We start from the raw sequence: 1,314 nt of genomic DNA on the forward strand, positions 1-1,314 counted from the left end.
ATGGCAGAGGTGGACTGAGAAGGGGATAAGAGACAAATGCCCGCGATTGCGAAAGGGAGATGAGCCCCGCCTGACTCTGCATTCAGATGTCCAGGCGGGGGATAGAGGTCGAAAGCAATGGTCGGAAGGGATAGGGAGATTAGCCCCGCCCGACTCTGCATTCAGATGTCCAGGCGGGGGGTAGATGTCGGAAGTAATAGGGGGTTGGGGTCCGAGGTAATGGGAGGAACACTAGCTCAATTGAACGCCACTCACCTATCAACATCTTTCACTTGATACTTCTGGTGCTGCAAGCTGACCCAAGGGGAAGAAGAACAGGGGATTGGGTGCAGGAGACAGGAAATAAAATGACGAGGGGATGAGGGCAGCCAGACGCCCACGTCGCAATGAGAGGGTCGGGCTCCCATCAGTCCCGCCCCTGAGCGCTTGGCTAGTGTCGGCCGGTCTTCGGGAGCCAGGTTGGGGTTCACCTGTTGACGTGTCGACGTTTGGGTCTTCGTGGTGAGATGGTAGGTTCAATAGGTAGGTCCCTATCATGCCCACACAGGTCGCTCGGACTGAGCAAAGCTCTTGTTGCAGGATTCGGCGCACTCCCGCCCCGGCCCGCGAAATCCGTGACGTCATTGGCCTTGCGGCAGTTGGACGAGGAAAACCCCACGAACGCGGCCCGTGCCAGGCGGAATGGCCATCGAGGAGGACCGACTTTGGCACCGCATGTGAACGTCTCGCCTTTACATGCGGCTCTCCTCCCCCCCTCGAGCTTAGCATCCGTTGGCGCAATCCGCAATGGCGCAGAAGTAAGCTCCTTCCAACTGCCCGTTGCACCTGCTACCCCCCAGCTCGTTCCACCGCCTGTTACTGCGTTTACTGGGAAGGCGGGCAAACGCATCCTGGTTGAGGTGTCGGACGGAGATGACACCAGATCCGGCGAGGTGGATAGGGTAACGACCCTGGTCATGCACAAGCGCGTCCGGAGGACCGCAGACGCCGGTGGTTTCGGTGTTGGCGTTGAGGAGGCCACAATGCGTGAAACCGCCATCCCCATACATGTGGAAGAGCTTGACGGGTGAGTACATTCATGTCTCAGTGCATGCGCTTCGTTCAGGCTGACGCCACGCAGTGCGATTGCAAGCCACGAACCAGCGCATGGGGCGCGGAGCACTCACGCTCATGGCACTGACGTCCACGACGACCTTGAGGCACTCAGCGATGGCAGTGACCTCACGGACTTGGATGAGCTGGAGGAGTGAGTACTGTAGCGTGGTAACTCTTCTGACGCTAACAGGGTGTAGGTGGATGAGTCTCCACTCCAGG

General features: G+C 58.9%; 1 protein-coding gene across 1 annotated transcript; it reads left to right on the top strand.

The window, feature by feature from the left end:
• Positions 1 to 506: 506 nt before the first annotated feature.
• DICSQDRAFT_175754 (uncharacterized protein) lies at positions 507 to 1,250 on the top strand (the record flags this gene model as incomplete). Its single annotated transcript, XM_007371638.1, has 3 exons — positions 507 to 522; positions 580 to 1,066; positions 1,121 to 1,250. 3 exons carry the CDS (start codon positions 507 to 509, stop codon positions 1,248 to 1,250), a joined length of 633 nt encoding a protein of 210 aa, XP_007371700.1.
• Positions 1,251 to 1,314: the final 64 nt, after the last annotated feature.

This window comes from Dichomitus squalens (genome assembly GCF_000275845.1).
Source record: "Dichomitus squalens LYAD-421 SS1 unplaced genomic scaffold DICSQscaffold_147, whole genome shotgun sequence".
NCBI lineage: Eukaryota > Fungi > Basidiomycota > Agaricomycetes > Polyporales > Polyporaceae > Dichomitus > Dichomitus squalens.